The 25,705-nt window shown below is 34.2% G+C and overlaps 3 protein-coding genes across 3 annotated transcripts; 1 reads left to right on the forward strand and 2 right to left on the reverse strand.

Moving 5' to 3' along the window:
* Positions 1–7,801: 7,801 nt before the first annotated feature.
* On the reverse strand, positions 7,802–9,567 carry LOC131610790 (gallate 1-beta-glucosyltransferase 84A24-like). The gene has a single exon (XM_058882841.1). It carries the CDS (start codon positions 9,472–9,474, stop codon positions 8,059–8,061), a length of 1,416 nt encoding a protein of 471 aa, XP_058738824.1. The 5' UTR covers positions 9,475–9,567; the 3' UTR covers positions 7,802–8,058.
* A 4,576-nt stretch (positions 9,568–14,143) lies between these two features.
* On the forward strand, positions 14,144–14,575 carry LOC131647563 (uncharacterized). Its single transcript, XM_058917450.1, has one exon. It carries the CDS (start codon positions 14,144–14,146, stop codon positions 14,573–14,575), a length of 432 nt encoding a protein of 143 aa, XP_058773433.1.
* A 535-nt stretch (positions 14,576–15,110) lies between these two features.
* LOC131647573 (uncharacterized) lies at positions 15,111–17,404 on the reverse strand. The gene is made up of 4 exons (XM_058917460.1): positions 17,039–17,404; positions 16,086–16,958; positions 15,879–16,007; positions 15,111–15,686 (listed from the first exon to the last, which is right to left on the reverse strand). The coding sequence occupies exons 1-4, from the start codon at positions 17,402–17,404 to the stop codon at positions 15,111–15,113; spliced, it is 1,944 nt and encodes a 647-aa protein (XP_058773443.1).
* Positions 17,405–25,705: the final 8,301 nt, after the last annotated feature.

The raw sequence follows: 25,705 nt of genomic DNA on the forward strand, positions 1-25,705 counted from the left end.
CATGCTTTGTATATCACATGTTTTCTTTAAATTATTTATTTAATTGATGTTGGGCTTTATTTAATTATTTAAAATATTTTTATGCGCTATGGTTTGATGTTTGGATGATTGGTATGTTTATATGATGTTTGGGGTTAGTATAGTAGAGTTGAATTTTGTAATTAAATGATTAGATAATTAAAATAATAGAAAGAGGTGTTGGGGTGGGATTTAGAAATAATAGAAATAAATGGATAATGAGGTGAGAGGTAAGGTGACTTAGGCCAAAGTAATATAATTAAAAAGGATTATATTAGTGTTTGAATAAAAAGAGAATATGGGAAGCCTAATTATGTAAGTACATAAAAAATAGAGTTTTAGAGAAAAGAGGCAAAATGGGAGGTAAAGGGAGAACAAGAGTTTGGAAAGAAATCACCATAGCTAAAGCTTAGAGTTGTTGCTGGAAATCCAAGGTAATGGGGGATTACTCTAAATATGGTGACAATTGCATGATTGGGTTGGGAGAAGTCTTTAATCTTTGTTAGGTTTTCTCTACTTTTCTTCCAATAATGAATGATGGAGGATATGAATGTGATTTTTGTAATAACATGAGATAATTGTTGTGACTGCTTGATTTTTGTGCACTAATTTTTACCATGAAAATTGCATGCTTTTATTGGTGAATTTGGTATGAGTTTGTGTTCACATTAGTGATATGATTATGATGAATAAAATGTTAAAGGTGGAGATTAAATAATGATATTGTATATTAATTGGTAGATGTATGATGTACAAATTATAATATGTTAATTCACTATTGTTTCTAGACGATTTGGGTGTTTTAGGGAGAAATATTAGAGTTTGGAATGGACTCCATAACATAAAAATGAGTTTATGCTTCTGTGTGAGGATGACGGTCGTCACGGCTTTGGAGACGCTAAAGGGTCTCAGCACTATGATGGGGAGACCTCCATGGTCTCTTGACTGGCCTTTGATGGATGTCGGTCGTCATAGACATGACGACCTGGAAGTCATGTTGAATTTGAGGTGTCGGTCATTAGAGGATGATGTGTGCGTGAGAGGAATGTGACTGACTGGGTGACGGGCAGGTCGTCACGGAGTCAGGAAGCGTGTTTTGAACTATTGGTTCAAAATTCAGTGATCGTTTTTTTGGACGGTCACAAGTGGCTACTTTCTGGTATTGTTGTACGATGTTAATTAATTAGAAAACTATATTGTGAATATAATTAAATCAATTATGCTATTTGATGAGGTTTTTGTGTTTTGGTGAATGATTATGTGAAGCGTACATAATTGTGATAAATATATTATGGTGGATTGGTACAAATGATTGGATAATTATTGATTTATCTACATGTTGTGGTTGAGTACGTATTAATGGTGTGAACGCGTGCAATGCTGTTTGATGATGTTGTAGTGATATGTTGTGAATATTACTATGTGTTACAGGTGCATAATTATATGGTGATTAATTGTGTACTATTATTATTGTAATTGTTGGATATTGGTTCAAATGAGGGGACTATTATTGTGTTGTCAATGCATGTTATTTATAGTCAGAAGAGGGGCCTTAAACATTTTTGTTGTTGTTGCATTAACTTGTATGACATGCATCATATGTTGTCGTTGTTGTGAAAGAGGGGAGTCACTAGTTCAGACGATGAGGCTAGTGACTTATCCGAAGCTCAAATGATGGGCCTCAGGGTTCACATGTTGGGACCCAGTTCGTATGAAGAACCTTTGTTGAGTAGACACGACATGCTAAGTTGAGTCATTGTCTGCATTGCATTACATAAAGGTTGTGCAATTGAGTGTTTTTTGTTGTTGTGCGATTGAGATGTTTTGGCTAATGTAGTTGAGTTATTCTAATTGATGTATTTGATGTGTGTGAAAGATGATATATTTGTTTAGGCTACCCATAGCATTTATTTTGCACCATTATATATTTTGAGCATATTCTCACCACTTTGTTGTTTGTGGTGCTTTGTGCCTCTTCTTGGAGTACAGATAAATAGTTAAATGAGTAGCTACATTTGAGCTTAAGGATGGCGTTTAGGTTATTCTAGATTTTCCCATTTTTATGCATTTTTATATTTAGTTTCTCTAATCAGTAAAACCGGGTGAATGAACATTTATGATTTGCTTTATTATGAGTTGTTGTTTCGAGAGTTAGTTGTTATAACTTCTAATGTTTGTGGATTGTTTTGATGTTGAAGGAATTTCCCCATGACCTAGTTTAATTTTAAAGGAGATTTATTATGAGACTTAATTTGTTGTTGAGTTGATTAATTCTGCTGCAATGAGTCAAAGCAAAGGCGAGCATGTGATGAGAGGTGTTTTGATTTATATGTTTCATTTAAAAGTGTTACAAATCAGGTATGTGATGAGATGTGTGGCACCCTAAATGTGAAATCTTGTTTATATTCGAATTATTTCGCATTGATACATTAGGCTCATTGTGGCAAAAACATCATTAAATCAAGTAATAACCACATATCCACTCCAGACTCTCATAACGATATAACTTTCATAACGTAATTAAAACAGATTTGTATTGTTTAACTCTGATCAACTTCAAAACATCAACAAACATGATATTAAACTTAAACAAAAGCAAAATAAGCAAAAACAAATGTTATCAACCCCAATGTTACATAATCAGAGCATAAATTCTAGAATAATAATGAAAATAACTCCAACAAGCTATCTCCCAATAACAACAACAAGATCTAATCTTGGTTATCTGCTAGATGTTCATGGTGGACAGCATTAACGCAAAGGGGGTGACAACGCACTTCCATAATTTTGTGGTGTAAACAAGCAAAGGTAGAATATCACATAACAACAAGTACACACGCTAATCATAACAACATCAATATGTCAAGTATTCTCATCCAAATAACATATCACCAAAATATCATTCACAAATGCAACACTGATGCAAAAGTACTCAACAACTCACTCAACATGCATGTGGTACCAATATGAACACTCAAGTTCATCTCGCTCCCTATTCCCTCTGTGGAACTAGAACACCAAAATTAATACCATCACCATGGGTAACGCTTCATTGATTTCCACTAGAACCAGCTACTCCCTCTCAATCCTCACCATAGGAACAGAGCACAACAAAATTGAACTGAAGTTCATACACCATAAATGCATGACTCAACAACATGCACTTAAACACATGCACATATGACCCTTATTCTGACCATACATAACTCCAATAATACCAAAAATTTAATTATGATAGGAAAACATATCAACATGCAACAATTTTTAATCACAACAAATATCAACATAACATTCAGTGTTTGCACCCCACGATATTATTCACCATTTAAATCATGTTAAAATTAATTAAGCACTACTAATAATCAATCATAGACACCAAAAATTACTCAACAACACCTCGAATCATAACACAATAGCAAAAACTAGAATTGGGACTCGATTCCACGAACCATAGCTTATTACGCTCATTTTGTGTGCATGACGGGTTACCCGTCAGAACAATGACGCCTGTCATCGACTCAAAAGCATCAACCATAACTTATGTGACGAACGACTCCACAAATTGAGCCTGGCTTCCATGACGCCTCACCCGTCATGGCGATGAAGCCTGTCATCGACCCAAAGGCGCACGACGACCTGGTCATCACGCTGATGACACCCATCACATGCTTCAAAAACGTAGAAACGTGAATTCTGCCATTGTAGCCTTATGGAAGCTCTGATTTTTTATTATAATAATCCAAATCATTCCAGAAAATTAAATAAACAATCATACTAATTCAGTTTACATGTACTCTCTAGATTTTAGTTTAACTCTCTCTTAACCTTAAATATTAGGTTAATATAATAAAAAGTCAATTTCCACCCCACTTAATCTCTTATCTCACTCATTCACCACATTATTATACTAATTCATAATTTAGCCCAATCTCTTACTACTCTCTATTTTCTTATCTATTTTAATTATTAAAATTATAATATTCTAGATTTAATCTAGTTTTCTCCCTACACTCCACAACACTAACCATACACCCTCCAACACTTATTTATTTCATTAAACATATAATAATTAAATAAAATGCACATGATATAAATAAATCACTTAAAACAATTAATCAAAAACTGGGATGTTACACAATACATCTTTGATCAAGGAATGCCTACCATCCCTCTTCATGATCAAAACATATTCGGTACCGTAGTGCGCTAAAGTGGTGTTAATAGTGAATTTCACTTTATTTTTTATGGCTTGATTGATTTTGACAAACCAATCCTTCATCCGCATCATATTAGTTGAGCAACCGGAATCCAAATACCATTTCTCACTAGTTTTAACTCCCTCATTCGCACTCATCATATTGTTTTTTGCTTCCTGCAACGAATTATTGTCTTTACGTAACCAATCATGACACTTTTTTGTAGAGTTCCCGGAACTGTTGTTGTTGTCTCTCAGCTTGCTATTGCTATATTCGCCTTCTGCGATCATGACCAAGAGTGTGTTATCATCATCAAACTCTTGTCTTGCAACCTTGGCTTCATCCGCTTGAGGTTATTTCTTGTTCACGTTATAATCTCTTACAAAATGACCAAACTTTTAACAATTGTAGCATTGTATCTTTCTCTTATCAAAATTTCCCTTTTCACCTCTAAAGTTGCCTAGACCTCCATTTTTGTTTCTACTGCTCTCACCCTTTTGACAAGTCAAATTCTTTGAATTTTGAGACTCTCTTGCTCCAAAATTCTAAAAATTCCCTATACTATTCATGAGACATTTTCCTTTCGGCTTCTTGTTCTTCTCAATGAACTGAGCTTGAAAAGCAATCTGTGCATTTTTCTTGTCGTTATTTCTCTCCTCTATCCTTTGCTCACGAGCCTCAAGAGAGCTTTGGAGCTCTTATTTGCTCAACATTGCAAGATCCTTTGATTCCTCAATCGCCATCACATTGTTGTCAAATACTTTCGTCAAAGAATGCAAGATCTTTGACACAACATTCTTCTCCGTAATAGTTTCTCCCCTACGCCTTCATTTGGTTCACCAATCGAGTAATTTTTGTCACGTAATTGCTTATTGCCTCCTTTTCCTCCATTTGAAATAATTCAAGACAATGTTTGTAAGTTTTTAACCTCACCACCTTCTCTTTATCAGCTCTAGCATATGCCTTTTCTGGAATTTCCCACGCTTGCTTCTACGATTCGCAATCACTAACTTTTTCGAAGTTGTCACTATCCATACATTGATGGATCAAGAACAATTCCTTGGATTCTTTCTTCTTCTCTTCTTTATGCATTGCTCGTTGTGCATCCGTCGCACCTTCGACAAAGGTATTCACCTCGTTCTTGATCACTTCAAGAACATCTAGCTAGGTAGTCAAACAAAATCTTCATTTGCTTGCACCATTTGTCGTAGTTCTTTGCATCAACGGCTGATAGGTTTGTAGGAATTTTTTCATTGGAGACAGAATTCATGTTGTACACTAGGTGTTTGGTGGATCGAACAAGGATCTTGATGCCAAATGGTAAGTTCTCTGTTTTTAGGGTTGACTTAATTTTTGTAAAAACAAATAACAGCAACAATATGTATCATAGGATGTAAAACTTGCTAATAGAACACATGTACAAAACACAACAGGTACAGAAAGAAGATGTCCTATGAGATGTTGGAACATGTTGTGGAATAACATGTCCTAGGGAATAGCTGTTGACATCGTGCCTGCTGAGCTAGAGTAATGAGATTCAGTTTCGATTTAACAGATGCAGAATATTCTCTAAATATTATGCAAATCATATAAGGCATTATTTGTTTAAAAGGTCTAAAGAATCAATCAGAATATTTCAAGATTATATAGTTTCTAAATATGGAGATATATTCGAAAACTAGGATATTGAAGACCTTGTTTGTAGCAGAAGTTACTGCTATCTTGTAATAGCAAATTAGCAGTGACTGAAGGCCCAAATCCAATTGGGTGTAGGTTATAAATAGAAAGGTTTGTAACCTAGAAAATAAATCAGCCGAAGCATATCAAGATGTAATCATTAGGGCTAGGTTAAGTGAACCTCCCGAGTTGCGAGAAGATCACCGTAATCCTTGAAGCCTGTAGGAAAGAGGAGTATGTATGTTCTTGGATGAAGCTTTGAAGTAACTCCAAGTTATTGTTATTGTTCTTAGTCAAGAGTCTTGACTAGGTATTGTCATGGAAGTGTGTCTTCGAAAACTGTTTGTCTGTGTGATCATAATGTTGGTGATTAGGTCGTTGTTACAGATCCTGGGACTGGAAACATGTACAACATCACTGAGGTGATTGGAAGTGGGATGGAGATATTCCATATCTAGAGAGGATCTAGGTAGAAGGGTCATTGGGTAGGGATTAAGTGAAGAGTTTAAACGTGGGAGTTTAGCTTTGAATTAATACTGCTGATAATGGACTTTATTCCTGGCTTGGTATGCCCCCAGAGTATGTGTGTTTGTCACAGAACTGGGTAAACAATTTCTGGTGTTATTTATCTTTTCAATACGTTATACCTTGCCTGTTTTATCAATGTCAGGACAAATGTCTCGACATCCTTATAGGACATCTGGGTCTGCTGCACCAGAATTTCACAAATGTTAGAACATTCAACCATAAGATTGATAAACAATTGAGGGTTTGAGTGTGTGGAGAAAGAGAGAGTGAGAGAGAGGAGAGTTGGAGAGAAAGAGATAATTAAGGGAGAGAATTTTCTATTTCATTCAATATCAGTTACAAACACACCTCTAAGGTATATATACAAGTGATTGTAATACAAAAATATCAAGTCAAATAAGAGAAAAAAACAAAAAGTCGAGCTTGTAACCGGTTATATTTGACAAAAAACAGAAAGACACTATCAGGTGTAATCAATTACTGCAAATGCATAACTGATTACAACAACTCCAAAAACACTGTTTCCAATTTATTTGACTTATTTTGATTCCTATAACTGATTACACCCCATGTAACCGGTTACGGCACTTAAAATATGCAAAATCTCTTACCATAATTGTCTAAAACTTCCATCCAAAAATGTTGATTTTCCAGTATATTTTTTAGTCCATGCCCCCGAGGCCCATAGAAAAAAAATAGTAATTGGGACGGCCAACCTTTAAGTCTCTTCCAAAGACAATATATTACAAAAATGAAAGAATAAGTAAAAAGTTATAATTAATTATTAAATTAATTTTATTAAGTATTCCATCTATTTCAAAATACTTGATCTATTTAATACTTGTTAAAAAAATTCGCTTATTTTAATTTATATTACAATTATAATTTTTTTAATTATATTCTCTAATTAATATTATTTTAGAATTTAATTGAAATGCATTGATAGTATAAAGAAATTGTACGGTGTCAGTTAGTTACAACCGTTAATAAGTTGGTAATGTTTGACTTTTATTTTAATTTTTTAAAAAGTAATATAATTTAATGGTCATGATATAGTGATGGTCTAAAACTTGTTATACTAGTGCATAGCAATTAAACTCATTATTTTATAACTTTTGTTTTAATATTTTATATTTAATATTTATAATCTATATCGGTTAAGCTATCCCACTTATTTCTCTTTTTCTTTTATACATTCTTTTATGTTTTAATTAATGAGTTAAAAAGTTATTTTGAGATAAATGGAACATTAGTTAATTTTAATTCTCTTAAATATAACATTGTACATAAGAACATGATATATAATATTTAAAGTATATAACTCAATAAAAAGTAATTAATAATACATTGACAAATAAGAACTATTTTTAAGACATACTAGATGAACTCCCAACCCAATATGTTGTTGTTCTGTTTTATGATTTTATAGACTTATTTCACAATGGGTTTGATGGCCCTTATTTGCCACGATAAGAACAAGCACATAATCAAAGTTTTTTTTTTCTTTCTCACTGTGCCGAAAGGAATGGACACTGGTAAACATTATTCTCGCCTAAGTATAGAACCCGGTATTCTCTGAATTGCGTCCTTAGACGAAGCTCCTTTATCACCGGAGTCAAGTGATTCGTTTAGAACTTTATCATATGTTTTGAATATTAACAGCGCCACAATTCTTAATGTCTTCCACAAATGCATCAAGATTCCGATCAGATGATCCACCACCAGCCACCGCATCCTCCGCCGCCTTCTTCCATTTCATTGCATTTTGCTTCAACTCCTCCGCTTTCTTCCCTTCCATTGCTTCCAATAAGCACTTCTTCACATCATCTCTTGCTACCAACTTCTTTTCACCTCTACCATAGCCCATTCTAATCCCTACACCAAAAACATCAACCAAGAATTTCGCATTTGTGAGTTGATCACCCCATGCCGGAAATGCCAACACCGGAACTCCCGAAGCAAGTGCTTCCATTGTTGAATTCCAACCACAATGTGTTATGAAACACCCCACTGAAGGATGAGCAAGTACTTCTACTTGTGGACACCACTTCACCACTTTTCCTCTCCCACTTATCCCCTCCAAAAACCCATCATGCAAATCTTCATCTTGCTTTAACGCCCACAAAAATGAAACTTGAGAATCCAATAACCCATACGCAATTTCATTCACCTGATCTTTTGGAAGATGCACAATAGTCCCAAACGAAATATAAACCACAGAACCTTCTCGCTTCGAGTTTAGCCACTCTATTATATTAGAATCATCACTCTTTACAAAATCACCATGAATGTTACTTGCATTTTTAATTTTTGGATTGTTAAACAAAGGACCGATTGATCTTATGATGACTGATTTTTTCGAAATATAATCGATGAAATCATGCTCTAGATCTTCATAGGAATCCACTAACACACATAACGCTTTCGACAAGTTTTTAATTTGTCCTAAGATAAGTGTCCCTAAAACTGGATATGTGTTAAAAGGATGCAAAAGATCAGGAATTTCGTTATGTTTAAGGATAACAGAAGGTAATTGAACATCGATATAAGGTTCAGTTTTTGAAGGAAAAGGTACAAGTTTATGGAAATAGTTATAGTAAGTAGTGAAAACAGCACTAGATTCACTCCACAAAATAGCAAAAGGAATTTCATTTTCTGTGGCTACATCACAAACCCAAGAAATGAAAATGTTGTTTATGATGCATGAAATTGGTGTTTTCGATTCGGCGTGATTTTTGATCAGTTGGGAAACATATTGTTTCCCAGCATGCTCAAGGTGTGATGTGTAGTCACTGAGGTTTGCTCTGATGGGATCGTCGTCTTTCAAACCGTCGTCAAAGAAATCGAAAGTGAGTGATCCGTTGCCGATTTGTGTGACGGTTTTGTTAGTGATGTTGCTAACAGTTTGCATGTCTTTGCCAGCTTTCTTTGTGGTGGTGAAAATGATAGAGGAGCCCTTTGAAGCAAGACACTTTGCTAATCTAAGGAGAGGGTTTATGTGTCCTTGTGCTGGATAAGATACAAGGAGGATTTGAATGGGAGCTTTAGACTCCATTTTGTTTTTTCTTTTGTGCTTTTATTATTTATCTCTTTAAATTTTGCACTATACAGTTGAATAATGGTTGAAGGAGATTATGTTTATATATATAGTTTAATGATGCAGAAAGCAACAACTATTTTTATATGCTCATAACTTTGTAAATTTGTTTGTATTTACTCATGAAATGATAAAATGTTATGAGAATGTTTGAGTGTTTGAATGGGGGTTGGAATATGTTAGTCTTCTCTCAATTAGTTTGAGTTTATTGATATGCTATATACAGCAAAATAAAAAAACTGTTTAGGAAAAATGAGAGTCTAGTTTATAAAATAAAAAAAGACAACTAGTTATCATTCTACATGAAACACTAAAGAAAAATTCTTCAAAAAGGCATCAACACTAAAACTTAGAAAATCATTTTGAAACGAATCAAATTTTTTTCATTTTGTTTATCACGAATATCAAATCTTCTACGTAGAAACTCTTAAAATTTAATATTAGAATTATACGGCAATGTTGTTGCGTCATTACTCAAATGATCATAAGAAAAATCAATATTTTTAACATAAGGTACATGTTCATATTCAACAATCATGTTGTGTAATATCATGCACATATGCATTATACATTGGGATGCATTTAAGTGTTAGGATCGATACGAGTTAGGTATGATCACCTCGAACATATTGCCCTTTCAATGCAATTGGATAATTTTTCCATTCCCAATGTATATAATGAATGCTCCCTAAGATACATGGATAGCCTCGGGCATCCCCATCTGTAGTAGACGTTTGATGTTTTAAGAATTATTGTACCACAGAGACGTTGATCACACCCCACTCCCCCTTGTAAAGTTATCGACCCATTTTAGTGTCTTAGTTTCACCGATAATCATCCATATTATCAGCAGATGTTCCATATGCAAACATATGAATAACAACAATGCATTTTTGTAGTGGTGAAATACTTGAACTACCAATTGTATAAACTCTCATTTGAAAATACTCAATATGTTGACCCTGAGCTTCAACAATACAAAGGGGTTTCTTTAGGGGTTTCTCCAGGGATCTTTTCAATCTACTATCAATGATATGCCTAGATAGCAGTATCATTTCCCTTCTTTGGGAATTGTGAACCTCGATTGATTGGGGCGTGATTCCCACTTATTCCATTGGAAACAGACGACAAACTCATGGGCCTCTCTTTCTTTGGTGTATGGATTAGGATTGTGGACCTTGTTCATGTGTTGTGTCATTTTAGTCGGGATTGGCTTTGGAACAACAATTAGTTAGATGTGCAAGGTCACCCCCCGTTCGGTGATGTTTATTATAGAAGAGACTCACAATTTCTCTTTAGATCTTAAGATCCTATAAGCCAAGACTTTATGAGTAATGTTTTACATGTTATTCAACAGATTAGTTGCTCCATGCATGCCTAGACTAGTTTACAACAATTGAAGGTCGGGGAGCGCCTCATGCATGGTTTGGAGTGCTCTTTAGAGAACTCTTTAAAGAGCCAGATCTTGCAGCATTGGATAAGATTGAGAGGTCACGAGGACTTGATCTTCAACTTTTAGGGAAAATTATTGAGTTATAATAGTAGCCACAAATGCAACAACTTTTGCAGATCGAGTGTTTCTTGATGTTCCTATAGCTTGAAGGAGTTGATATCACGCTCTCAAGAGAAGAGGTCAATGATTTGGCGGATGAAGATCAGATATTAGGATCTTCATTGGACGAAATTGTAGTCCTTCATAGGATTTTACGAGAACCAAAGGTTAATTCTCATAGGTGGTGCCACTATTCAAATATAGGATAATAGTTATTGTTGAAATGATGATATGGATCGTGAGAATGTACACTGAACTTCCGGTATGGCGGCGCGAGGGTGGACCTACAAGATTAGCACTCCAACCATAACAACAAATAATATATTTTATGACAAAGCTTTCACTTTATCCAATAAAATATTCGAAGTATAATCCGTGGGCGCGCCACACTCAATTTAAAAAAAATACACTTTATCACCTCAATTATGGATAACAACCGATAGAAAATGTTGCTAAGGGATGAAACTTGGAATCTAAGCTTACGTTATTTTGACTTTTTGTTTATTTTTCAATTGACGCCTTTCAAATTTTTTATTACTAAATCAATCAAAATAGCATATTCCCTTGGTTGTAGGAATTAACCGATAGGAAATTTGGCTCATATGATGACGTCATTTTTATGTGAAAACATGAGAATGAATATGAACCATTAGATTTTAAAATGAATGGTAGAAATGATGTGTCAATCTTTTTTCTCTCTTTCATTATTATAATAAATGATGAAAGAGAGAGAAAAAGAATGGCACATACTCTCCACAATTTATTTTAAAATCTAATGGTTCAGATTCATTTTCATGTTTCTCACATAAAAATGGCATTCTCATATGATATGTTCCCTATATATATGGCATATCTAGTGAGAATGAGTAAGTTATATGAGAATGTGAGAATGAATCTGAACCATTAGATTTTAAAATAAATGGTAGAAATTATATGTCAATCTTTTTTTTCCCTCTCCTCCATCATTTATTTTAATAATGGAGGAGAGAAAAAATGACACATAATCTTCACCATTTATTTTCAATATGATAGTCAGATTCATTCTCGTATAACTTACTCATTCTCAAAGTATACGTCGTGTGTATATATATATATATATATATATATATATATATATATATATATATATATATATATATATATATATAGGGCGTATCATATGAGAATGACATATTTATATGAGAATGTGAGAATGAATCTGAACCATTGAATTTTAAAATAAATGGTGGAGATTATGGGTGAATCTTTTTTTCTCTCTCTTACATTTTGAAATAAATGATGTAGGAGAGAGAAAAAAATATTCACCCATAATCTCCAGCATTTATTTTAAAATTCAAGGGTTCAGATTCATTCTTACATTCTCATATAAATATGTCATTCTCATATGATATGCCCTATATATATATATATATATATATATATATATATATATATATATATATATATAAAAGAATTTTTTCAGCTAGCCGTTCAAATGAGTTAGCTGCTAATTGTCATACATGTGCCTTTTCAGGGCCGGCCCTGGGCCAGGGCAAGTAGACCCGTAGCCTAGGGCCTCAAAATTTAATTTTACGAGCTTTGTAAATAAATAAAAAATATTAAATAATAATTATGACAACATTATTACAAAATGAACACACAGCGCAGTGGCTGAGAGACTACAAGGTAATTCTAACATGTCTTGGGTTCAATTTCCACGATATAGTTTTTATTTTTATTCAATTGTTTAAATTGCTACTTGCTTTAATGATTCTCATAATGAATTCAATTTTTAATATTTTATTATAATTTTTATAGATTTCAAAATTTTATTTAAATTTAATGTTATTTTAAAAAAAATATTTTTTAAGTATATCACTTTAAAAAAATTATGTAATTTATATTATATTAAAAAATTTAATGATAAATATTTATATGTGAATTTTTTTTTTAATTTATAAAAAAATAATTAAAAATAACTTCTAATATATTTTTAAAAAATTCTCACAAAATTATTAAATATTTTAAGGAATTTCATATGATTCAATTGATTTAATTCAAGAACAAAGTTAATTTTATAAAGACTTCAAATTCTATCTCATTTTAAAACTACAAATTAACCTACATAGTAATTTAGAGTTTTTATAAATTATTTAAAATTATTTTTGTTCGTATGCGCTTTTATATTTATATATAATTATTTTTTAATTATTAAAAATATTATAAAAAATTCAAAGTTGATTATTTAGTATTTTATTAAAGATCCGTTTTTATTATTTGTCTGGGCCTCTAAAAAGCTGAAATCGACTTTTGTAAGCTGGTCTTGATAGTACCTAATTGCAAGTTGGTTTGGCCGTGAGATTCAATCCTTTTGCTTTGCAAGACATGATACATGATAACATGTGAGAGTTAACAGGGACATGAAAATAGCATCCAATCTTCTTCAAGCCGTATGCAGTATATAGAATGGAGGTTGGGTCAGAAAAACACTTGAATTGGAAAGAGGCTCATTATTGCGGAGGGCCGGGTGGGGATATGGATCATTTTGCTACTACTTTAGCATTGTGGAGAACCTAACTCTTTTGTCTATTGCAAATGCCTTTGTTATCATGGAGACTTTTCGCATGTGTAATGGCCTAATTTTCCAGTGCTGAACAAATGGCTACCAAATAAAGATCAGAATTAAATTTTTATTGGTCTAGATTTTTATAGGCGGCTGCTTCAATCATAAGTCCGGTATCTTACGGGTTTTATTTCAAAAACATATATACACCGACAGCTTTTTAGAATCAGGTTAATTATGCCAGGGGTCCCTATAAAAACGCGACCCTGCATTTTTAGTCCCTGTAAAAAATTTCTTCAAATAATGGTCTCCATAAATTCTGACGTTAGCATAAATGGTCCTATCCGTTAGTTTCCTCTAACGGTGGATTACGTGGATGGCCACGTAGGTATTGTTTATATTTTTATTTTCGTTCTTAAACATCCCATACTTTTATATCACCTTTATCCATCCCCAAATGAAACCCTAATAGTCTTCTCCACCTTTCTCCATCTTTCTTCTCCATCGTTCTATCTGCGCCCCAGGTAATAGGTATGGCCTCTTCTGCTAGTAGAAGCAAAACAGGTTCATATCAATCAGTTTCAAATCGTAGATGGAAGGTATGTGCTTGTAATATGCGTATGGTTTCTTATCGTTGCAAAAATGGTCGCAATCGAGGGAGGCTCTTCTGGAGATGTCCGTTGTGGCAAAGCGATGAAACGTGCAATCTATTTGAATGGGATGATGAAATAGGGTCAGGACATGATGCAATCGAGGCTGATGAAGAATGGACAAATGATGCAACAAATACTAGGGAGATGCAAACTGTCGGGACCTTGAAAGAGTTATATGAGCAAGAAGTGAAGAAAAACGTGGAAATGGAGATGAAGCTTGGGTCAGATGGATTATGTGGAAAGATGAAGACAATTTGCCTCATTGTATCATTGATGATCAATTTGTACTTGATTGTTATTTATAAATGTTAGAAGGAATTAGATTAAGGTTAAGCATAACATGTAGGTTGTAATATGTAATGTTTAATAGAAGTTTATTATGAATTGATTGGATTGTGTTTATTAATGTTTGTGTTGAGTAATAAGAATTGAGTTTATTAATGTTTGTTATACAATTGCTTAAGCTCTGACTTGTATATAATTGCTATAATTAATGTAATAAGCTATAATTGACTTGTATATAATTGACTTGTAATAAGCTATAATTGACTTAATGTAATAAGCTATAATTGACTTGTATATAATTGCTTAAGCTCTGACTTGAATAACTTTGATGGACATAAGTAGGCATAGCCTTACATTCATATAATTAGTAGACCTTCAAAAAGGTACATCAGTACATTACAAAATAAGTTTCCAACACATCAGTACATTACAAAATAAGTTTCCAACACATCAATACATTAAATAAGGTTCCAACCCATAAATATAAACTACATCAGTACATTAAAAAAGTAAAAAGATGATTCCAAAACATTGATTACAAAAAAAGGTTGCAAATACATCATCAAACACTTGTTTCACTAGTCAATCCTTTGTAAATGTCATCCCATTTCTTTGTATTGATTGCACGACAAGTTGAATCCTCACTTGCATCACCTTCCTCAGGGATCACCAAAGGGTCATCTGGTCTTTTTCCAGGTCCTGTAACATCCCTTGTCTTCAGGGTCCTCAGCCGGTCACTTTGCCTTTTTGGTACCTGCATATCAGTGTTACTTTTTCTGGGCTTGGTTTGAACTTGTTTTGCTTTCTCTTTAATTGGCTTGGTCTGGATTTTGGCCCTTTTAGGAGCTTGACCAAAGAACATTCTTGGTCCAGACCTAGGCTTAGCAACAACTGGTGCACTGTCCTGCTCAACTGGTGCACTGACGTTTTTTTTCTCATCGGTTTCAGGTTCAGGCTCAACTGGTGTAGTGTCCTGATCCACTGGTGCATTGGCTTTTTCATTCACATTAGGTTCTTGTTCAGGCTCAACTGTTGTAGTGTCCACACGCAAAGGCTGGATGTTTAGAACGTCTTCCCAATCCAGCAAGGCCTCAAGTGTGGAAGCATCCCATTCAGCAAACTTATCAATAGGTGGAGACTTGGTCCCACTTGGTTCAGATCCATTAGATGTTGATTTTTTTTTGTTTCTTTGACTTGACCTTCTTGGGATGAAACAAACAAATCAAAGTATTCAAATATCAAATAACACATCTTCAATTCAAATATCAAATAACACACAAATCAAAGTACTCAAATATCAAAGTATTCAAATATCAAATAACACACATACCTTTTTCTTAGCTGCATTAGTAGCTTGGTGAGTTTGACTGGCCTGTGTGGGCACATCTTCAGCATGTGGAACATCTTCAGCAGCTGGAACATCTTCAACAGCTGGAACATCTTCAGCAGTTTGACTGGCCTGTGTGGGCAAATCTACAACAACAATTTAGGCATTTTTTTTGCAGGTCCTCTTGTTGTGGCCTAACTGAAAACAAACCTTGCATCTATGACTAGTATTGGTCCTTTGCCACTTATTCTGGTTAGATTCATCAGGCTCTCTCCTATGTAGCTTCTTTGGCCTACCTGCACCACGTTTATAGAGTGGTGGAAACATGTCTGGATTGTTTGTTCTGGGCCATTTATTATGCCCATTCAGTGGGGTGATTATTTCACTGTAGCATGCCTCATATGTGCTCTTATGGTAACACTTGCTTACATATGACACAGGATCATCCACCTTCCTATATATTGCTGCCACTGCATGTCTGCATGGTATACCAACAAGATCCCAAAAATTGCAACTACAAGTATGTTTTTCTAGGTCAACAACATAGCTCTCACTAAAAAGTACATGTGTAACTTGAAAAGATAATTTACCAGCATATGTGGCTAACCAACTTGCACTCTTCTCAATCTCTCTATCTAGCCTTTTCAATGGTTTGGACATTATTTGTCCCTTATATCCTTCCACTTTTTCTCTAAGGATTGCAAACCTACCCATCATATAATTCCTAATCCACTCTAGCATTGTAATTATTGGCTTGTCCCTTTGAAGTAATATGGTGGCATTAAAAGACTCACTTAAATTGTTCATCAAGATATCACATTTTGAGAAAAAGGGGAAAGCATGCTTACACCATTTGTTCTTAGGAATTGCCTCTAACCATTCATAAGCTTCCAATTTGGCCTCCTTGATCATTAGCATCTTTGCTTCATGTGCCTCAAAATAGGTAGCCTTAGCAGCTGCCATCATCAAATCTCTGAACAAGGTACCTCCTCCAAACTTCTTTTTGAAGTTTGCATATAGGTGTCTCAAACAGAATCTGTGTTCACAAGATGGGTACTCTTCTTCAAATACTTGCATCCGGCCCTGAATAAAACATCATTTAAATGGTTATATAATGTTAGTCAATCAAAATAAGTATATAATATGTAAGTCAATAATAATACCTTTTGTTGATCAGATATGAAACACCATCTGTCATCTCCAATGTCCTCTATTAGTAACTTCATAAACCAACTCCATGTGTCTTTTGTCTCACTCTCAACTACAGCAAAAGCAACTGGAAGATACTGATCATTGGGATCTCTTCCCACTGCAATCAACATAATTCCACCATACCTATGTTTCAAATGGCATCCATCCAAGCCAATAAAGGGCCTACATGTTTTTGTCAAAGCTTTCTTGGTCCCATCAAAGCAAAGATAACACCTTTCAAATCTTGGCCTCAAACTTGGAGCTAGAGCAGCTGTGTTGATTTTGAAAGTATTGCCTGCTGAAGCCCTCTTCAATTCAGCACCATAAGACCACAACATGCTAAATTGCTTACTTGAATCACCCTCAACTATTTGTCTAGCAATTTGCCTAGCCTTAAAGGCCCTGCATCCTAGAATTTCTGGAATACCTTGATTTAATATCTGCCACTACCTCATTTTGTTTCATCTTACTATTGTTCTTAAGCCCATCAATAATAACCTTAGCAACCCATTCAGCCTTAGCACTTTTGTTAAAAAATTGTCTTCCACACTTGTGTTTATCAAAGAGTGTTTTAATCCTAAAAGTTGCAGTAGATAACACTCTACTACACAAAATTGTGTAGTTACATTTTTTATTATCCTTGTAAACCACTCTACATCTATTTGAGTCATTTTTCTCAAACTTGATATCCCTACCATTTAACACATTATGCTCAAGTATTGCATCCTTAAATTGTCTCAAGGAACGAAACTCCATTCCTACTTTGAACACATATTCTTTGCTCAACTTATCTTCTTCATTGAACCTTATAACACAAGGCCTCTCATCAGAACTATCATCTTCAGCTCCACTGTCCAACTCATCAGTCATGTATTCGTCTTCAATGACATGTTGCTTACCCAATTCTTCTGTTACAAAAACTTTCTCAAATTGCCTCTTCAAAACCCTTCATCCTGTCCTCCTCACTATCATCAAAATGGACATCCCTAACTGACTCGTCACTTGATTCATCATCCAGTACACCCTTTCCCTTCCACTTAATCTTATCCATAAAGGAACTCACCCCACCCTCAGGTTTTGGCTCACAGTATATCTCAACGTTACATTTCTTATCAAACACTATGGCTGATAATTCAACATCATCTGCATCATCTCTAAATGCTAGTAAATCTACATCAAAATTTCCATTCTCGTGTTTCCACCATATCTTAACCTTTTTATCATCAAAATCAGGCTCTATGGTTTTCACTAAGTCACAGGCTTTAAAAAATGACCAATAATTTGTGTGTTGGTTGCTGAACCCAAGTACATCCCCACCCTCATACCTAATATCTGGGTCTTTTACAAAACACCCTTTAATATAAAACACAACATTGAACCTAGACATGTTCCTGTTGAATACCATTTAAAAAGAAAACCTAGGTTAACAAACATCTACAACAATTTTCGGTTTCACTATAGCAGTAAAGATGAAACCCTAACATACTATATTGAGATAAAGGGATTTACTTGGGACCACAAGGAGATTGAAGAAAGCAACGCTAAATTGGACCACCACGAACAAGATTTTGCAGCTCACGAACCTGGGACCACCACGAACAAGTCTTCTCCATGCGCATCTAGGGTTTTTAATTTGGGGGGAAATGGAAAAGTGACAAATGGGTTTAACTTATGTTTTTGTTTTGTAAAAGTGACAAACGGGAAAAATAGTTAACTTATGTTTCAAATCTTTCCATGCTGGCAATAAGATTAAAAATTATCTTCATGTCATACATGCCACGTCATTCACCGTTAATGAAATTTAACAGCGAGGATTAAATTTTCTAACGTCTAATGTTTTAGGGACTAAAGTTTGAAGAAAATTTTTATAGGGACTATTTTTGCAGGGTGGCTAATTTATAGGGACTGAAAACTTAATTAACCCTTTGGAATCACTGGCACAAGGTTATCAAGTATTGGTGTTTTTTTTCTCCGTTATAAAGGGAAATCGCAAATAATCATGATAAATACAATAGATTTAATTAAAAACATTTCTTTTCTGATACATTCTTATGAATGGTCATAAATCTAAAATCAATTGATTACTTCTTTTATGCACTTGTAATGCAGAACTTTTGATCCTCAAAACAAATTGATCACGAGCGCGACACAAACGATATCACCTTTACCTAGTCCATACAATTAAAATCTACAATGAGAGTCTTCTGTCTACGATGAAAGTTGTGAACAAACAAAAGATTTTGAGAGAATATAAACTCATAATCCTAGTGCGGCTAGGGTTTTGAGAATTCACAAGTGACTGTCACTTTATTATAAGAGTTATATTTATATAACCACTTATACACGCACTTTAGTTTATGGTATATTGTATTTCTCTAATATGCACTAGTGCGTCGTAAGAATGCACCACTGAATCAAATATGAATCTTTCTTTTATTTAATCTCTCGTTTATCTAATTTGATGTATTGTAGTATCTCATAACATGGACAATTATATTAAATTGCATACTTAATGTTATAGATGGAGAGTGGTATTTAGAAACACACCACTGCTACCTAAGTAACAAGAATGTCATGTGATATGACAAAGATTTCTATGATAATGATCACATGTATAATTACGCTTTTGATGCAAGCACCACTTTACTACAACACAATCAACGTCTTCATGCAAGATGTGATATTAAATATTTTCCAACTTTGCCCTTCAATAAAACTAGTCATCATCTATATAAAGAAGAATTTAAAGTATGGATATGATAATGAAGCACAACGAGAAGAAGAAGAAGAAATAGTTTGAACAAAAATACTAAGAAACTACACAAAGAAGAAAGTCATCATTATTACTAAAATTTGTATACATTTCATTATTTGTAAGAAATTCCATTTCATGGTTAAAGAAGGAATATATATCTAGCGACTGAGAGAGATATTGATGTGGACGAAAAAAATTAAGGTAATTGAAAAATTGTCACCTTTTACCTCGGTGAAGGAAAAAAGAAATTTCTAGGTCATGCGGAACTTTACCACTAGTTTAGTAAAGATTTTTCTAAAATTTCTAAGCCACAAATTGGGTTTCTCCTTAAGGATGCATCCTTTGTGCTTTATGAGTACCATCTATGAGATTGATTATTAATTATATTCATTTGGAATTCCAACTTCCTGGATTTTTGTGATCATTCTCTCTTGCTTGATACTTGTAAAAACTCCATAAATCATCTCAAGAGTGTCTCACACTTCCTTGGCGGAATCACAATTAAAGACATAATAAAAATATTTAGAACTTGAAGTCTTGATATGAAGATATTTGACTATAAAACCAAGTTTCACTTTTCTCTAATCTTCTTTTGTCCAATGAAATTTCAGATGATTTACTAGTTTATCATGAAAGGAGAAATTATAAATAAACAAACCATTAATTAAAATTTCCCACATTTCAAAATATAGTTTTCCATGATTCAAATATATCACTATCAAAGGTGTATTCATGAAAAGTTCCATGTTAAAAAACATAAGTGCTTGTAGCCATCATCTTCTTCATGAGACTATTAGTCTTTAAATTGGAGTTAGGTTCTAATTCCACTTGTTAGACATGTGACTCCAATCACAAGAGATGGGGTGAATTGTGTGAGTTAAAAAACCATTTCCAATTTAAATAGTTTAAAACACATTTGTAAAACAAACAAGAAATAAGTAGCAGAATGGCGTAAATCATGGAGAAAGAAATGCAATGGATATAAATAACTGAAATGTAAAGAGATAAGAGAAAAGAAATATGCATCCGAGATTTATAGAGGTTTGACTAGGGGTGTTCATGGGTGCGGGTCGACCCACGAACCCTCTAACCCAAACCGAACCAACCCATAAATTACCCCAACCCGTTCATTTATGGGTATACCCAACCCGCAACAACCCATATAGTTTTGGTTCGGGTATCAGGTTTGAGTTTTGCAACCCACGGACTCGTTAACCCAACCCATTGATGTGACATTAGTAATTTTTTATTATTATTGTTTTAAATAGAAATTTAAATTATTATCTTATTACTCACCATAATTTTTCCAAAAAAGCTTTATTCTCCATCAATAATATTACTAGATAAATGAGTTTACGTAATTCTAAAACTAAATGTTGTTTCTTATTTTCTTTTGTATCATTTCCAACTTACATATTTTATAAAAATAATGTGTCTTGTGGAATTTTATACTATTATCCAGTGTTATGTCATGTTGATGAATATTATTAGATATTATATGATGTGTTTCATCCATTTTGTGTGTTAGAAATAAGTATGAATGTATTTAATTTTGTTACAATATTTTTAAATTGAAAAAAATCATTATTTCTTAATTTGAAACACCACCCACGAACCCAACCCAACCCATAAATGAACAGGTCGATTCGGGTTGATTTTGATAATGGAAGTGCGGGTTGGACAGTAAACCCAACCCATTTAAGTTTGAACAGGTTGGATAACGGGTTTGGCCAAACCCGGTCCAACACAACCCACGTACACCCCTAGGTTTGACCTAATGATTTGACCTACGTCATCTCCCCAAGGGTTTGATTTTTACAATGGATAACTTCTTAAACAAACTTAGAGTTTTAATTACATAGACCTCCACAACAAACAAGAGATTTTACCACCAAGGCAATTTTGAACCAAGGAGAGCTATTATCACCAGAAAAAACTCATAAATGTAACGCCCCGATTATTTAATTATTTATTTAATTAAATATTATTATTTTATTTTCAGAAATTATCGGTTGAGAAGTATATTTTGGTGAATAAGTGGTTATGTCGGAAAATGGTTTATTATATCGATGGAATATTATTAAAAGTGATGTATTAGTTATTTTGAGTTATTTATCTTATTAGGCATAAATTGGTTTGTGAAGAATAATAAAGAGGAAGTGTTAAAGACTAAGCCCAATTGGAATGATAAAATTAGGGTTTTAGAGAATGAGAAGAGTAGTGTTATCATTTTGGAGAAAACAAGATTTGAAGAGAAGGAAGCAAGTCTTAGAGAAGAGGAAAAACCTTAAAGATTTCCATCCATGGTGCCAAATCAGAAGTGCAATCGGAGACCCATCAAGTTGCTTCAAATTGAATAAGGTAAGGGTGGGATTCTCTTCCTATAATGGGGCTCATGAACAATTGTATGTGGGGGATTAGATGTATAGATTTATCGTTTTTGCTTGTGTTAATCGTTGCTGAAAAATTGAGAATATATCATGAGTAATATGAATTTGAGATGAATTTAAGATGCTATTTTCAAAAGTGTTGTTTTGTTAAAGGAATTGAAAACGGAACTGAGATGAACAAATTTTGTTTACTAAGATGGCCGTCTCAAGCCATCACCATGTTTCCTCTAATGGTTTCCTTTATTTTGTTAATGGCAATTAGTACTGTACCTAATTCTCAATGGAGATGCCCGCCTTAGTAGCTAGATGTCCCTCATTTCTCTTCCTTGCTGAGACGCTGGTCTCATGATTGGAGATGGTCGCCCCTTGCATGATGTAAGTTGAGGGCGGGGGCCTCATGTACATGGAGATGGGCGTCTCATGTACATGGAGGTGGGCGCCTCCCCCTTACCCTTTTTCCCTTTATTTCTTCTTTGTTAACCTGGGCTAATGTGTATCTCTATTTAATTAGGATAGTATACGGGACAATTAATAATTAGGACTTAGTCATGGCACATGATTGGTTACAAGAATTGAAATTAATACTGGTGTGACTTACAATAGATGTGGTTTTCTTATACCAGTAGTGTGATCTAATTAGCAGAGTGCCAATTATCAAAAGAATCGTGTTTTAGGATTTAGTAGAATAATAGAGGGATTATTCTATGACAGTAGATAGTGAATTAATCGGCAAATTAGTTTCATATGCATACTCTATGATGGCATGGATTGGCAAATTAGTGACGAAGGCATATGCCTTGTGCCTCTGAATTGGGCAATTGGTGATGGAGGCAGAAGCTCCGATTGGTACCACATGCATATGCACAAGTCGTGTCTCATGTTGTCTGGTGTGATTAGATGTGTGACTTATATGTGATGTTTTGTGACTAGATGTGTGACTTATATGTGATGTTTTGTGACTAGATGTATGACTTATATGCGGTGATGTTTTAGGACTAGAATTGTGACTTATACTTGTGATATATCGTGAATTGGCTTGCAAAGTAAATGAATGATATATATATATATATATATATATATATATATATATATATATATATATATATATATATATATATATATATAATTGATGTGAATATGAAGTGTTGTGACTTATTGTATGATGAAAAGTATGTGAGATTTGTGAGTTAGTGAAAGTATGAAGTGTATGGCAATATTAATACTTGTGATGTGATAACCATATATGTCTGAATCCTAATATACAATTTATCATGCGCTCACTTATATGATTTGATATCTCACCCTTTTCTCTTGTTCGCCGTTGCCTTTATATTGGCAACGTGCAGGTGTTCGAGTATGAAGAATTAGTTGCTGTTAATCGAGTCGGTTGTCGCTCTGATACATAGCACTCAGGGGGATGATTTATGATGTTTATGATGTCGTTGTTTATTGTTTTATCTTAGCTGAATAAGATATTATTTATTCAAAGATTGAGAACTATGATTCTGTCATGTTCTAATAAAAGAAGTTATTCTGTTTTGAAGAATATTATATGTTAAGTATTTGTTTAATTGATCAAAGAAAGTGTTATGTATCCGTTAAATGCAATAAAAGTGATTTATTGCAAAGTGAATATATGACGCCTCGTTTGTTTGTTGAGAAATTTTGAGACTCTGATTTTTGAATAATTACCGGGTAGAAATGGGGTGTTACATTAGTGGAATTAGAGCAGGTCGGTCCGTCCGGCCAAGTTGTCGAGTTTGTTGAGTTTGTACGACAGTTGAATGCTATCAGTGTTTTATCCTGTAGTATGCAACATGTGTGTGAAACACTGTTGGTACTTATTTGTTTTGTTGCAGGAAGTAGTTTGACGATAAGTGGGGTAGAAGCCTTGCTTCACGAAGAGGTTTCTATTGTAAGGGATAGTCTGGTATGCTGTCGATAAGCAAAGGTGCAAGTGTTGTTGAGAGTTTTGGATGTTACCCGGATTCGAAGGTGACGTGAAGTTAAGAATGATTTTGGAAAGCAGAATTAGAGAGTTGCGATGTTCAGAACGGTTGAGGACTGTGAAGTTGTCGGTGCGAGTAACCTTTGCGTGAGATGCCGATGTTTGAAGAGTAATAGGGTAATGAAGTTGCAGTGGACTTTATGTTGGACTCGCATAAGTGATTGTCTGAATGGAGTCGATGCGTGAAGTGTGGTGAATTACGAGTCCGATTTGGAAACTTGAAGATGCGCATAGTTGTGAAAATAATTGGTGTCGTCGTGATATCAAGACTGGAATTTCAATAAAAGAATGCATATTTCGAGTTATATGGAGTTATGCTAGAGGCTGTTTGGAACATGCTTGAGTCGAAGAAAAGTGAGTTTCGGAGTGGGATCTTCGTAAGCAAGTCGTAGAAAATTCAGAATCATTGTGAAACTTTAAAAATTCATAACTTGAATTCTGGATATCCAATTTGAGCTCCGTTTGAAGCGTCGGAAAGATAACGAGATGAATTGTATTATAAGAAGGATTGTAGAGAATTTTTATCACCAATTTGACGTGAGGAGACTTTGGTTGAGATGAGATAAATTGTGAAGTACGAGTATAAAAGTAATTTTGGAGATGGAAAGACGTTTGACGATTGTGTGATGCTAAGTGACTATGAAGCGAATTTTGTAAGATGTTTGGATGTTGGTGTCTCATTGACGAGATATAATGAGTAGGGAGTTGTTAAAACCCAAAGTGAATTATTGGAATATGATATGTTAATGGATTTGAGTGAAAATTCGGAAATGACGCTATTATGAAGTAACGATGGTTTATACTCCACTGTGGTTGTCGAATACTAATTGACAAATTGGGGAACTAATCACCCTCAATCCATTTTTAATGGTAGACGAAAATCGTGTTGGATGTTATAGCTTTGCCTTGCTATCTTAATAGTGGGGAAAGAGTATTGATGTTATATCACGAAGGTAATCGCTCACCAGTTTGTGTAACTTGATGAGAAGAATGGTTGAGTAAGAGTTGGACAAAACGAACAATTCGGAGTAGTGAGTTTTGTGCAAGCAAATGTCGCAAGGTGAAATACTTGGAAGTAACAAGTGAAACAACGATGTGAGGATGAGTGTTAAGGAAGGTATGCGTTGGATTGAAAATTTTTGAACCATACAGTTGATAGAAATTTTAACAAGGACAGTGACTTAAAGAAGCATTATCAGATTTGCGCAGCGGAAGCATTAGGTGGCACTGTTGTTATACGACTTGTAAGAAGGGAATGACTATATGTCAGAAGTCTGTGAAGTGGAGTTATGTTGATGTTTGGATTGATAGACTATTGGAATAAGTGCGATGAGCCAGGATGTTGCATCGGATCGTAGATTATTGCGAATCTTGTAAGAATAGTAATGTGAATGCGTCATTATGGAACCGTTATTGGATTCTTGTGACTGAGTGATTATCGAAATTGTTTTGTTGTTTGTGCGAAGTTACTGGAATAATTGTGGTG

The sequence above is a fragment of the Vicia villosa genome, linkage group LG1 (assembly GCF_029867415.1).
Source record: "Vicia villosa cultivar HV-30 ecotype Madison, WI linkage group LG1, Vvil1.0, whole genome shotgun sequence".
Lineage (NCBI taxonomy): Eukaryota > Viridiplantae > Streptophyta > Magnoliopsida > Fabales > Fabaceae > Vicia > Vicia villosa.

Excerpts from the sequence above, each read along its gene's own strand:
- LOC131610790 (XM_058882841.1), bottom strand. The coding sequence starts at position 9,474 with ATGGAGTCTAAAGCTCCCATTCAAATCCTCCTTGTATCTTATCCAGCA.
- LOC131647563 (XM_058917450.1), top strand. The coding sequence starts at position 14,144 with ATGGCCTCTTCTGCTAGTAGAAGCAAAACAGGTTCATATCAATCAGTT.
- LOC131647573 (XM_058917460.1), bottom strand. The coding sequence starts at position 17,404 with ATGTTGTGGTCTTATGGTGCTGAATTGAAGAGGGCTTCAGCAGGCAAT. Across the intron at positions 16,008-16,085 it reads ATACTAGTCATAGATGCAAG|GCCAGTCAAACTGCTGAAGA; the intron begins GTTTGTTTTCAG and ends TTGCCCACACAG. Across the intron at positions 15,687-15,878 it reads CTAATGCAGCTAAGAAAAAG|TCTCCACCTATTGATAAGTT; the intron begins GTATGTGTGTTA and ends AGTGGGACCAAG.